This window comes from Rhinopithecus bieti, unplaced genomic scaffold (genome assembly GCF_001698545.2).
Source record: "Rhinopithecus bieti isolate Rb0 unplaced genomic scaffold, ASM169854v2 scaffold_21703, whole genome shotgun sequence".
Taxonomy (NCBI): Eukaryota; Metazoa; Chordata; class Mammalia; order Primates; family Cercopithecidae; genus Rhinopithecus; species Rhinopithecus bieti.
The window spans coordinates 1853793-1866145 of record NW_016812332.1 but is presented as its reverse complement, the minus strand read 5'-3'; the positions used below and the strand labels follow the sequence as shown (position 1 = coordinate 1866145).

The 12353-nt window shown below is 34.3% G+C and overlaps 1 protein-coding gene across 1 annotated transcript in view; it reads left to right on the top strand.

Annotated features, from left to right (window-relative positions):
- AKAP6 (A-kinase anchoring protein 6) overlaps window positions 1–12353 on the top strand; it is a 642313-nt gene that overhangs the window by 517098 nt on the left and 112862 nt on the right. The window contains 2 exon segments of the mRNA XM_017895900.1: window positions 9328–9451; window positions 9454–9473. Of these exon segments, the coding sequence (XP_017751389.1) occupies window positions 9328–9451; window positions 9454–9473 (144 nt within the window).

Below are 12353 nucleotides of genomic sequence, written 5' to 3'. Positions count from 1 at the left end.
AAAAAAAAAAAAAAAAAATTTTCCTGAATAGACAGGCTGACAACAATGTTGTTCGGTGTGGGTTTTTATTTGGATTCTTTCCAAATGGTTCACATGCCTTCACAGTAACACATCATGCCTGCTTACGTTTTTCGCTTGTATTCTAAACTTTTCCCCTTTTACTAGCTTTCTGTTTTTCTTTTAAAGTCTCAGTTATGTTTGTAAAACTAACCAGCTCTACCACAAAATTAGGATGTATCTTGCAGAGAGCATTCATTTTACTTTTGCATATTTTCCCGAGGTCATGTCAAGGTTAGTTTGAATTCCATCCTACATTAAGACTTCTTTCACAGCTATTTAGCTCGGCAGCCTACTCCCCGCTGGGGTCTGCCCCTTGGGCACGTCAAAGCTTCAGACCTGACAAATCACACACAGATGAAGCTGTACAGTTTTTTAAACAGTTTCATCAGTAACTTTTTTTTCTTTTTCACTATCCTCTTCATGTTGAGATTTTTTTTTCTCTGAATTACCATTTCAGGAATGTTGATTTCCGTTTGAGACAATTTGTTTTTACATCAGAGTTGCAGACTAGCAGTATCATTTATTTTATAGTAAAGGGTATTAATAGCCTTCTGTCACCAAGACTGCAGACCTACAGACCATTCCTGACTATTATAACTGTAATTGCTTTATTAAAATCTATTTGTAACAGGAAGTGTAGTGTTGGAAATGTAGCTGTATCATAGAGTCTACCAGAATCTGAAAAAAAAATCAACCATAAAAATGCAGTTTATAAGGTATTATGAGTTGAGCCTGGAAATGTTTCTCAAATGGTTAATGATATGCTCTTATCAGTATTTTAGCAAATTATGAAACTGATGCAACTCCATTTCCTGTTTAATTGATGAAGTTAAAGTGCTTGGCTGCTAATGAGTGTATTAGCAAACAATGTCCCCTTTACAGGCTTAAGTAGATCAGGATTTTTAAAAAGCAGCTTACTATCCTTATTTTTATGGGATGAAAAATATTGACTGCCACAAAATTGCTAGACCAACTGAAGTAATGGTGTAATTATTTCTGTGCAGTGATTTTGGCAATTTCCAATGACCAGATTAAGGTTTTCTAGTTCCCACACTAGAAAATAGTTATTTTCTTTTACAAACTGTAGACTTTTCATTACATTTTCATTCAGGACAAACAACACCTGAAGATCTTTACTGCAGACTAAGCAGAAAACTTGGAAGTGAGGGGAAAAATAATATTTGAATGATTCTCCTCTCTTCAGTCTTCTTTTACAGTTTGCTCAACAGGAAAGTACCCAAAAGAAGGGTTCTGTAAAACGTTGCTTGGTTGAAACTAATTAAAGACAGGTCTAAATAGAAAAAGAAAAGAAAAAGGATCAAAGGAATTACATTAGGTGTCAGGACATCATTTGTGAGCGTTTTATTTATTTTTTGTAATTCGATTCCAGGAAAACGCTAAATTCTAAAAATGTCAATTTTTTGCCATAATTTTATATTTGGGTTATTTTGCAATAAGATACACGTCAACAGGCAAACATCTTGAAGAAATCATTTCAGTATTGGCGCATTAACACATTATGGTGAAAGGGAGGCTTGTGCTTTTCACGCAGTGCATTTCAGTCTTCAATTAATGTGAAAGCACTACAATGCCTATGCAACTTCTCTTGCCTAGTGGTGCACCATTTATCATTGCAGTTTTACATTGACCTTGACACCCACTTCATTAGAATAAAGATTGTCTACCATTTAGGTTACATTGTTCCTCTGCACAGAGACCCCATGCAAATTTCTGTTCAGATAGAAGAGCTGCGAGGCTGTCAGAGGTCATCTGCATTAAATGATTGCAGCTATTTTCCAACTGCTTCTTTTCATTCTACTCAATTCAGGCTAGGAGGATCAATCAAGTCCTCTGCCTGAAACAGTGGGACTGCTGGGAATATAACTGTTTTGGTAGTAGTGGATATGCCCTAAACAGTATTAAATATTTAATATAAACTCATTAAAGGCCATACAAAAGCTTCAGAAAGATATCAAATTTATAGAAATATCTAAGGGGATAGAGAACCTTTTAAAAGTAAATAAAAAATAATAATCAATATTATGCTTTTACAGGGTATGATTAAAATAGTTCTTAAACTTACTAAATTTTACCTATAGGAGACTTTTTTTCTCACCCTTGACATGGGTAAGAAAGAAAGGAGACAGGTAGACTTGGCGTCCTTATGCCGTATTTTATATGAAATTGACATGAAAGTTTTCAGTTATTGGTGTTTTATTTTGTTCTATAACAGTGACTTCTAGTCTAGCTATATTTATTTTAAAGGCTTAGATATTTGTTATTTAAAAGAAATGATTGGAGAAATAAGTTGCCAGGTCTCCTACTTAAGTTTTCTGAGTGATATAATTGGAATTAAATTATTAATGGGAGATACTTTAAAAAAGATTGTTTTATGATCTTCTATTAGGGAATTTGCAATTCATTTTAATATTTGTAGTTTGATTTATATTAAAGATAATGCAATCTATGTCCAATTAACAGTACATGGCCAGTGTAATGTGATTTCCAGATCATGCAAATGGAATAAGCTAGAAGAGGGGAAAACTCAATTCTTAACCTCAGGTGTAATTTGCTGTGCGAGTTCTGGCAATTTTAAATGACATTGCACTTTTAATTTTCCAAAGGCTCAGCAGCAAATTTATCCCAATCAGGAAAACCTATTATTAATTTACAAGGACAATTGTAGGAGTCTTTATAATTTCTCTATGCAATTACTCACCATAAATTCTAATGATAAAATACAAGGAGTTTGCAAGAAATAACGACTATTATTTGTCTTAGACTTGAACCCTTTTCTTCAATTTTGAACATCTTCTGGATGTGTTGGTGGTACTGACTCCATGTGCAGCATCATATGCATTGTGAGATGCTACACACAAGTCTTCTGAAAAGGGGGGCAGCACAAGAGCTGCTGCAAAGGCAACACTGGCCTCTAGCAGATTCCTGCACTCTGCATGTACAGCTGAGCTTGGACCCTGGACTTTTATATAAAAGACTCTTTGTTCACCACTGAATGGCATTAGGCATGGACTTGCTGAGGGGCCACCATGAAGCCTCGAATGAAGAGGGCAAACACTAGCCAGAAAACACGTGAGAGTTGTAAATAGACACATCCCTGGATTTTTTTTTTTGGCAAAATGCATATTTTCACACATATTTTGCCAATAGTTTGGTGTTTTGGTGTGTTCCTAGCATTTGCTTTCTTACTGATAGACTAAGTAAGATATATTTTATTTTCTCAGTGTATTCTTCCTATCTATCTATCTATCTATCTATCTATCTANTTCCAGGAAAACGCTAAATTCTAAAAATGTCAATTTTTTGCCATAATTTTATATTTGGGTTATTTTTGCAATAAGATACACGTCAACAGGCAAACATCTTGAAGAAATCATTTCAGTATTGGCGCATTAACACATTATGGTGAAAGGGAGGCTTGTGCTTTTCACGCAGTGCATTTCAGTCTTCAATTAATGTGAAAGCACTACAATGCCTATGCAACTTCTCTTGCCTAGTGGTGCACCATTTATCATTGCAGTTTTACATTGACCTTGACACCCACTTCATTAGAATAAAGATTGTCTACCATTTAGGTTACATTGTTCCTCTGCACAGAGACCCCATGCAAATTTCTGTTCAGATAGAAGAGCTGCGAGGCTGTCAGAGGTCATCTGCATTAAATGATTGCAGCTATTTTCCAACTGCTTCTTTTCATTCTACTCAATTCAGGCTAGGAGGATCAATCAAGTCCTCTGCCTGAAACAGTGGGACTGCTGGGAATATAACTGTTTTTGGTAGTAGTGGATATGCCCTAAACAGTATTAAATATTTAATATAAACTCATTAAAGGCCATACAAAAGCTTCAGAAAGATATCAAATTTATAGAAATATCTAAGGGGATAGAGAACCTTTTTAAAAAGTAAATAAAAAATAATAATCAATATTATGCTTTTACAGGGTATGATTAAAATAGTTCTTAAACTTACTAAATTTTACCTATAGGAGACTTTTTTTCTCACCCTTGACATGGGTAAGAAAGAAAGGAGACAGGTAGACTTGGCGTCCTTATGCCGTATTTTATATGAAATTGACATGAAAGTTTTCAGTTATTGGTGTTTTTATTTTTGTTCTATAACAGTGACTTCTAGTCTAGCTATATTTATTTTTAAAGGCTTAGATATTTGTTATTTAAAAGAAATGATTGGAGAAATAAGTTGCCAGGTCTCCTACTTAAGTTTTCTGAGTGATATAATTGGAATTAAATTATTAATGGGAGATACTTTAAAAAAGATTGTTTTATGATCTTCTATTAGGGAATTTGCAATTCATTTTAATATTTGTAGTTTGATTTATATTAAAGATAATGCAATCTATGTCCAATTAACAGTACATGGCCAGTGTAATGTGATTTCCAGATCATGCAAATGGAATAAGCTAGAAGAGGGGGAAAACTCAATTCTTAACCTCAGGTGTAATTTGCTGTGCGAGTTCTGGCAATTTTAAATGACATTGCACTTTTTAATTTTTCCAAAGGCTCAGCAGCAAATTTATCCCAATCAGGAAAACCTATTATTAATTTACAAGGACAATTGTAGGAGTCTTTATAATTTCTCTATGCAATTACTCACCATAAATTCTAATGATAAAATACAAGGAGTTTGCAAGAAATAACGACTATTATTTGTCTTAGACTTGAACCCTTTTCTTCAATTTTGAACATCTTCTGGATGTGTTGGTGGTACTGACTCCATGTGCAGCATCATATGCATTGTGAGATGCTACACACAAGTCTTCTGAAAAGGGGGGCAGCACAAGAGCTGCTGCAAAGGCAACACTGGCCTCTAGCAGATTCCTGCACTCTGCATGTACAGCTGAGCTTGGACCCTGGACTTTTATATAAAAAGACTCTTTGTTCACCACTGAATGGCATTAGGCATGGACTTGCTGAGGGGCCACCATGAAGCCTCGAATGAAGAGGGCAAACACTAGCCAGAAAACACGTGAGAGTTGTAAATAGACACATCCCTGGATTTTTTTTTTGGCAAAAATGCATATTTTCACACATATTTTGCCAATAGTTTGGTGTTTTGGTGTGTTCCTAGCATTTGCTTTCTTACTGATAGACTAAGTAAGATATATTTTATTTTCTCAGTGTATTCTTCCTATCTATCTATCTATCTATCTATCTATCTACCTACCTACCTACCTATCTATCTATCATATCTATCAGTCAATCATGTGTATGTGGGAAAGGGAATCTCGCTGGATAAACAGGTGTTTGTGGCATTATTTGTACCAGGAAAGACATTCAATCCTGTCATTCTAATAACTAGATCATTTCCCTTGTTTTAACTTTTCCTAATATAAAGTCAACTGAAGCTCAGTTAAAAGTAATATGGTATAAGACATAAATGCTCAAACCCTGATGACACAGAATACAACAGCCCTTTTCTAATAATCAAGAAATGTCTTTAGTTTAATTTGTGTGTTTCTCGCAGCCAAAGCTTCACTCTCTGTTCAGCAATGTCTGGTCTCTTTTCAGCATAACCAACAGAAGCACCATACAAAAGTCTTACAATGGATGTCTTAATCTCTCTGTGTGCTTTTAGAGCATTATTTTGAATTCCATCATGCTGCCTTTTTTCTTTCCTCTTCTGAAGTTTTATTACAACAGCAGAATTCCCAGGGAGCTTTGGGGGCAAGGTTCACATAATATAGCCCTGAAGTTTTGCTTAGGTGGAAGCCATCCCCCAATCCTGGCCATCTTTTGATGATCCTTCTGTTTCAAAAAGATTCACTGGGTAGAGTCATACAGCATTAGCTGTATATAGTTTATTTTTTATTTTTTTTATTTACCAGACAGTGAGCATCTACAACTCTTTCATGATGTTTTCTTTCTCTGACCTCACAGTGACAAGGCATCTTGTTCCTTAACATTGAGGGAGGCAGAAAAATGCTTGAGTTGCTCAATGTGTGCCTTCTATACCAGTTTCAAAATGGCTTATTCTTCTGGTTTCCATGGTGACAATTAACACTGTTTCAAGGCATTGTTCCAGTCTCCATTTGGGCAGAATTTTCGGTGTGATTTCTAACAAAAAAAAAGGAGGGGGACTTCGGTGTGGCGGGGAAGCCTTTAGCATAACTGTCAAAAAAGTTATCTCAATCAAGTCTTCATGCATTTCTAAGTATGTTTATTTCAGAAATTCCTGTTTTTGCTGACTTTGTTTTATAATTCAGTTTTAGCATTTGTGCTAAGTAAAGCACTCAATAGGAATTTTCTACAACTTCTTTAGTTCTTAGTTAAAATGGTGGGCTAGAGTTTGTAGTTATTTTTAACTTTTTTTTAAAAGTTTTATTTATATTTTATACACAGGGATGACATTTAGAATAGTACTGTCCTGTGTCTTTAATTTAGATCATTCACATATCTATTAGGAGGCTTCATTAGTCAAAATTGAATTGGCCAAGCAAATACACTTAATAATGTAAATATGGCCTTTCAAGAGAGTATATTTTATTTTTGACTAGACAGAGAGGCCCACAGCAGGTGCTGTGGGGAAATTAAATACTGGATACTTATTTACCTTAGCACTCAAGAAAAGCTTTCTGACTTTAACTTTGCTAATCTCATTTTTGCCTATTGAAGAGTAGTCTATATCATAACATCCCCAGACTACAGGACACAATGGGGCAGCCTCTGCTCACTTACTGCTGTGGGTGGAATGAATATGAAGATTAAATTATCTTCTCACCACAGGATAAAGTAGCCCCACTTGATAGGATGACCGAAAACTGATAGAGCTGGCAGTTGATTCTCTGAGTCTAATGCTTCTGAAAAGATGTTAAGAGACAGAAGTGCAAAAACATACTAGCATCAACAAAAATAGAAGCTCCTGACATTATTGCACATACAGCTTGAGCCCCTAAATCGTATTAGATTTAACCTTGAATGTGCTTCAAAACTTAAAATAAATACTTTCACCTTAAATTATATAACATTTTAGTACCTTTCATTCATATATCAATACATCGAACAATTAACTAGATCCTCTTAGCTTTTATATTATAGTTTGAAGGCATTGTCCATCAATCACACCTTTCATCAAGCTGTTTAGACAGTAGGCTATATGGTGACAAAGACCGAGAGCATACATAAAGACAAGTTTCTTTTAAATGTAATAACCTTTTATAATAGCTATTGCAGTGACTACTTATATACATTTAACAGAGAAGATTAGTTTATTACATCTAAAATTAAATTAATTGCTTTTTATATTTTTATTTGTGTAAGACTGTCGTTTTTATGGGACACATCTAAGCTGTTTCCTTTCTTGACTGGTCTGCTGTGTGAGAGCTGTTTAAAGTTGGGGTGAAGAGGGGGGACAAGCTTGTCACAAGTTAAAGGATAACTGGTAGAGGCCATTCCCAAGTGGCACAGCCAGAGGACTCTCTCTGTCAATGTGTAATACCATGTGGCATAAGTAAAATATTTGAATAAGATTTTCCTGCCTGCCTGAAATACTGGTTCCCCCAATATTATGTGGAAATCTTACCAAATTAATTATGTAAATATTTGTCAGCTATATCATTTCAGATGGGAACCTAATTGCATAAAGCAGATTGTCATCTCCTCCAATCATCACATCATTCTAGAAACACTATGTAGGTTTCTAGAATACTTCTGAATATTGAATCCAGAAAATTCAAGTGGACAGTGTGTTTCCTAAGTGCTGGAGTAACATGGCCTTGGTAATTGCCTTCCATTAGAAAACGCAATCAGAATTTCTCCTGTATCACAGGCCAAATTCTAAAAGCGCTCTAAAGCAACCCTTGATTTTCTCCACTATGCATATTCATGTAATTTTGGATACTCTGACACCCTGATCAACATTCATTAATAATATGAAATGCTTTAAATCACCTCATTTAAAACATTTTGTTCTGTGATCCACAAATGACTAACATTTGGAGAAGTTTACATAATACAAATGATGTACATGTTTAGTGTAAATGAAAGATTAAAATATGAAACTAAAAGTATGCAAACATATGCATGCAAATGCGGAAGATCTACTAACCGAAACAGTGATTTCACACCTTCTTTTCCTTTAATCTGCTTCCAATTGTATTTTTGTTTGGGATCTTATATAATATCATGTTTTCAAGGTGAATGAAATCACCCAAGTGCTTGGGCACATTTGAACTTACTGATTTACTTATTTCCAGAGAAAAGTTTTTCTTATTAACTCTGATAAAGGTGTTTATCTTAGGGCACCCTTGGTCATTTAGGGCAAAGGAACAAATACTACCATGGAACTCAGTGACCTAAATATGGTGCCTGAAAGAAAAAAGTTTTAAAATTGCTATTATATTTTGGAAATGTGCTAAAAATGTAAAATATGTTTAATATTTTAACCAGAATCTAGATTTTCTACTCAGAGATGTTTTTACATGTACATTTATAAAGTACAGTCATAGTCATTTATGGCTATCCATAATATAGGACTAACTATAGAGTTATCCAAATAGAGTTATTTGAAGAGAATTACCATAGTAACTGTCATATTAAATAGCACTTACATTATCTCCAGCAAAACATCTTTTAGGAGAGACTCTCTTGGCAGTTTGTTAGAATATAATACATACTCGGGGGAGAGGGTTCTGTAGTCAACTATGATTTGGGGGATATTTTACAGTAATCAATAAGCAAGCATAGATTTGTAACTATCCCTAAAATGGTAGCTTTCCTTTTTCTCTCTATATGTACCTTTTCTCCAAGCCCACACAGAATTTTAAGGAAAAGAAAATGAAAACAAAATGTTAACTGAGAATTCAGAGAACTTACATAATCTTCATGAATAATTTTATTTCTTCCACTTTGAGACTGGTCCTTTAGGGGCAGAGATGAGAGGCGGACAGCACTCTGGAGCCAAATAATGACCAAAATTAAATGTAATATTAAACCCCCGTAGACCAGTTATTGTCCTATGTGGAATATTTTAAAGATCAATTATGTGTATAAACTTGAGTTTAAGAAAGAAATCTTAGTCAACTAAATGTAATAACTGTGTGTGTGTGTGTGTGTGTGTGTATAATATATTCAGCAATATTCTTCATCTACTCAAAGTACTTAGGTTTAGCCTCCCCATAAATTTTATTGGGAACAAAAACTTTTAATGCTCATAAGCATCACAAATTCTGTGTTCAATGATTTTCTAAGAACACCTCTCTCCCTAATGATATCTCTTTTTCTCTTTTCATTTTAGCGATACAGTGTGGAAATGTCCATCAGACACCTGAAAAAGACAGAGCTGCTTAGTAAGGTTGAAGCTTTGAAGAAAGGTGGCGTTTTACTACCAAATGATCTCCTTGAAAAAGTGGATTCAATTAATGAAAATGGGAACTGCTTGGGGTATTTGCATTTTTATTACTGTTTGTAGGTTATGTGTACATTTTTTGCGTAGTGAAGTACTCTATCTGTCTGATTTCTAATTTGAGGCACAAATATCTCTCTCTTTCAATTCACTACCTACATTTCAAACAACCTATTCATGCTATTATGGGAAAGACACTGCTTTTCCTCTTCTGTTGATTTTTTTTTTCTGAGCTTGTCTCTTCTCAGATTTTAATAATTTTGGTTCTTTAATACATGAAAAAGTAAGTAAAATATGCCATGTATTATGGGTATGCACCACGTCAACTATAATACAGTATATCTGATATATACTGACTGTCATGCTTGAATGAATATTAATAGAATTTATTCTGAAGGTACATGTAAGAGACATCTACTGTTTAACTATTTACTGTACCCTTAAGATGAAAAGTAGAGTTGTCACTACAGCTTTCAAGTCACACTAAAGCCACCAAAACAAAGATGCAAATTTGACCCAAATCTGAATTGCAGAATTGAATCAGCCTGTGTTTTGTGCCTCAATTTCCAGCTCACTTTTAACAAAAGCCAAAAAAAAAAAAAGTTTCATGTAATTCATTTCACGCAATGATGGGCTGGGTCTCAGCCAAAGACTGAGATGCAAGAATCTAGCAAAAAGGCAATATAGAGATTCTGTTACCCAGAGACCAGGATGGCACTGTGCAGGAGACAGTGCTGTCCTTTTGTTGGAAGACAGCTGAGAGAAAAGTTAAACTGTATTTTTTCATCAGCTTCTCTCCTAAATTGCCTTCACTTCAAATCAAGGGTAAGCTATATTTGTCAATTACCTAAATAATTAATTATAACAGCCAAGTATGGGCGATGTCAGTTATGGAGCATAATTTTGCATGACTTCCATTTTTCTACCTTAAAAAAAATTTTTTAGATAAATAATGCTCCAAAAATATTTTGAATAGAAAGCTCTTCATGTACCTTGTTGATTTGGAGGAATGCCAGTATTCTGTTTATGCCATGCCTAATCTGGGAGATTAAAAAACTGCAAGTTTAAGTCCTTGTTTCTCATTTAAATTCACTACACTCTGCAGTTGTGCAAAGTAACTTAAAATGTTAAAAGTTTTCATCTAACATATTGTTGCTTTTAATAATAATTAATGGCTTTCAATTTATAATACAGTGACTTAAATCAAAATCTGCCAAATTCTACAGCATTCATTGATCTCAGACAGGAGAAATGTGGTTAGTGTATGACATTTTAAAAGGTTGTTTAGTACATAGATAAGAATGGCAACCTTATGTGCTTGATAAAGTAGTGATAAGTCTGTTTACATTGCATTTTAATATATCCATTGCTAATTTGATAAATAACAACAATATTTTTAGAAAATTGTTTAAGTTGTGTCATGTGTATTGCTTCCTCACAGAATTTTAAGCCAACATTATATTGAAAAAAGAAATAATATTTAGCTATCCTTTATAAATCAGAGACTTTAAAAATAGTTGCCATTTTGGCAAAAATATCATTCAAATACAACATGCAGGTTTGCAGTGGGAGAGTAGGGTGAGGGAAGATTTTTTATAAATCCTGTACCATGCTAATACCACCAGGCATACTGTTTTAATTGGCATGATTACATTTTAATTGGCATGAAAAAAATTAAAGACAAGGATTTTAACTTCTAACAATAGTAAAATAGAGGGATATGGTTTTTAATATTACTTTCATCTAAGGTGAACAGTGTGGAATGGAAATACATTAGAATGAAATGTCAGTGGTGCGTACAGTTTAATCTGTGAAATTTTGTCCCCTGTGCTGCATATTACTCTGTCTCAATTGCATATTAAACAACCCTATCAAGGCAGGCATTGGCATCTGCTGTGCTGACACAAATTGTGAATTAAATGAAATTGATGTCCTCTGTCGTATATTTATGAAGACGGACCATTCTCTGAAGTATTCTGTTTATGAAGAATTTATGATTGCAAACTGTTCCAGAACAAAAAAGTGGCAATAAATTCTTTTTTGTGACCCTACCCTCCAAGGGCATTGATTTCACCTCCTGCTGCTACTTTTGTTACAGCGTAAAAACAATAGCTAAATCTGGATTCCACTGAGGGTCTTCAAATTATCAATATTTTCACCATGAAAACACAAGGGTGTCACCATGAAAATACAAGGGTGTTGCCAAGAAAGGCTATTTTTCTGCTACAATCTCCTAAAGATACTATTTACAGAACACTACACACCAGATGAATGTTTGTTGACTTAATTTTATTTGTGTTTTAAAGCTTATTTTTGTAGGTTTAATTCATCATTATAGATTTAAATCCTATTGATTGGGAGTGCTTTCCACTAGAAAGAAAAAAAGAAAAGAGCCCTCCCTGACAACACTCTCCTGCCATAGTGATTAATTTAAGTAGGCTTCTAGCATAGTGAATTGGGGATTATTTTAACACATATTCGGTATTGGAAAGTCCAGCATCCAGAAATGCAAAATGGAAAGAATTGTGGAATCGAACAATTTCCAAGTCAGGTAAAATCAACAAAATCACCAAGGAGGCTTCCTTTTCTTAAAACCCTTTAGTTATACGGTTTCAGGAATACTTCACAAAACAAAAAATGGAAGTTAATTCTCCATGCTTCATCTACTCTTGGCCTCTTTAGTATATTTATTAAACTTATATCTCCTGAACGTTTTATGTGGAGACTTTTTTACTATAAAGTCCTATCATGAGAATTCAAATGAATTTTTCTCTGTGACCAAAAAAATTCAAATGAATTTTTATCTGGTGAACTATGGGCCAAATCTCCTTTCTGTTAAAGGAAAGTAAGTGAATGAGGAATGAGGTCTTCTTAAGTATCCGCTGGTACTCAGAACAACTTGCACTGAGAATTCAAAT